The sequence below is a fragment of the Gavialis gangeticus genome, unplaced genomic scaffold (genome assembly GCF_001723915.1).
Source record: "Gavialis gangeticus isolate Ggan-Ray unplaced genomic scaffold, GavGan_comp1, whole genome shotgun sequence".
NCBI lineage: Eukaryota > Metazoa > Chordata > Crocodylia > Gavialidae > Gavialis > Gavialis gangeticus.
Window position 1 is genome coordinate 47,613,888 of NW_017728993.1, and position 2,227 is coordinate 47,616,114.

The following is a 2,227-nucleotide window of genomic DNA, read 5'->3' on the forward strand; positions in this document are numbered from 1 at the left end:
CCCCCCCCCCCCCAACTCCCCAAGTACATTGCTACTTTGGGGGTCCTGCCTCTGAGTCCCAGAGAGTAAAGTGCACCCTGAGTCTGCCCACTGGCTGCAGAGTGCTTGGAACAGTACTCCCCAGAGCAGGACACGGCTTTCTAGAGGCGTTGCAGGTATGGGACAGCCCAAGTCCCCAGCTCCCATTCACTGATGTGGACCCAAACCTACAGCACGTTGCTACAGCTCAGGGCCTCCCAGGCACAGAGAACAGGCTGCCTGCAGCCCTCAGCCTGGGCCAGTCCTAACCCCGCTGCAGTCAGGAAAGAGCTTGTGCTGGTTGGAGCCAAGCCAAGGAGCCAAAGGCAGCAACATGTGCACATCCAGCAGGAGCCAGGTGCTGTCTAACCTGAACTTGTGACAGGACCTAAGAACTGGTACATTTCTCTCCATGTGAGGCTGTGATGACTTTGGCATCTGGCTGTCAGTCTCTATGCACTTCGCTAGATGCACTTGGCTTTTCCCTCATAGGTATCGGAAGATGAAGGAGCGCCTGGGGCTGACAGAAATCCGGAAACAGGCAAACAGGATGAGCTTTGGAGAGGTGAGCTGCTCTTGCTGCACACAGCCCTGCTTGACACGCGGACTCCGTGGCTCAGGGATGCAAGTAGGGTCTGGTGGGTTTCGAGCAGGGGGCTGGGAGCCAGGACTCCTTGGTTGCATCTTAGTTTTACTTTTGGTTTTTACTGTATTCAGGCCCCTGTCTGTAAGTCCATCTGGAGGCTCTTTCTGGGAGAATCCTTGGATAAGCACCCTGTATAGGAATAGCTCCATGTTGTAACTATTTTCAGAGGCATGGGTCAGGTCTCCTGGGTGCTTTCCCAGCAGAGATCTGTTAATGAGGCACATGGGAAGAATGTGCCCCTCAACCATTGAGGTTTTGTCATTCCAGCCCTGTGGATCTGCAGTGCTGGCAGCAAAGGAATGCTGGGGCTGGAGGTGTTCAGGGGTGGGGGTAACTGTGTCTGTCTGTTCCCCTAGGACAGAGCTTCTTAGTTGTCTTGCTCCCTTGGGAGCTGCAGGGTGAGGAGCTGCAGAGCTGTGTAATATTCAGGTTTATCAGGTTGGCTTCTCAGTACAGCTAATTAGCCTTTCCCAGTTGTTCCATGGGTTGTAGGTGCCTGGTTTTGGGCTCCCCAGCTTGCAGAAGCATTACTGAATTGGCTGCTCTTGGCAGAGGTGTGAGACGCAGGGATGGAGGCATGCTTTGTGCTGTGGTTTTAAACTGTACTAAGTTGGGCTCTAGGCCTGTCCTGTCTCCATCCCATCAGTACCAAACCCACCAATGTACTTGTGTTCCAAGTAATACAGTGCTACACTGGGGACCCTCTGCCCCTTCGCATCCAGGAGGTGGAGACCCTGGGAGTGCTGAATAGCAGAGATGTGGGAATATTTTTGAGATGACGGAGTGGGGGAATTGGCTGGACAACCTTCCTCCATATCTGCTGTGTCCACCCACAGCACCTCCGTGATCCCCCAGTTGAGAGCTGCTTCCCTGAGGGGCTGTGGCAGCACACCCATCAGCAGGGCACTTATACCATCAATCTAGCAGCAAGCTGGATGTCTCCTGGGGGCTGCGTGGGCTCTGTGATGGGAGGCTTTACCCCAGGCCCTGAAGATACTCTGCTGCATACATTCCCTCATTCATCCGTCTTTGAAATGCTTCCTTTCCAGATTGAGGAAGATGCCTACCAAGAGGACCTGGGCTTCAGCCTGGGCCACCTGGGCAAGTCAGGTAGTGGCCGGGTGCGGCAGACGCAAGTCAACGAGGCCACCAAAGCCCGGATATCAAAGACCTTGCAGGTATGGGGGAAGGGCTCAGCATTCTGTGTTCAGGCCAAGGCACTGGATCCACCATAGACCTGGGCTGGGAGGTGGGTCTGGAGCAGATAGGGCCTTGCCCCTCACTCTGCTATGGCATGGGCACAGCCAGTTCTGGGCCTATTCTGGTCCTAACATCAGAGCATGGAGTGCCCCTTCCACACCCCCCACTCTCACAGGGGGAAGGATGCCTATAGACCCAGCACATGTGCTCTGCCCTTGAAGTGATTTCCATCTGAGTGCCAGATGAGCAAACCCATGTTACGTCCAGGAGAAGGCATGTTAAGTTCTCATTCTCAGCAGAGAAGCAGCATGCCTGCACTATACCTCCCCTCCCTCACCTGGTGTGCTGGGGGGGGGGGGGGGG

The 2,227-nt window shown here is 55.1% G+C and overlaps 1 protein-coding gene across 4 annotated transcripts in view; it reads left to right on the top strand.

The window, feature by feature from the left end:
• PRPF31 (pre-mRNA processing factor 31) overlaps nt 1-2,227 on the top strand; it is a 10,833-nt gene that overhangs the window by 6,192 nt on the left and 2,414 nt on the right. For all 4 annotated transcript variants that reach the window (XM_019501702.1, XM_019501703.1, XM_019501704.1 and 1 more), the window contains 2 exons: nt 511-583; nt 1,714-1,842. In XM_019501702.1, the coding sequence (XP_019357247.1) occupies nt 511-583; nt 1,714-1,842 (202 nt within the window). The remainder of the gene's footprint in view (nt 1-510; nt 584-1,713; nt 1,843-2,227) is intronic.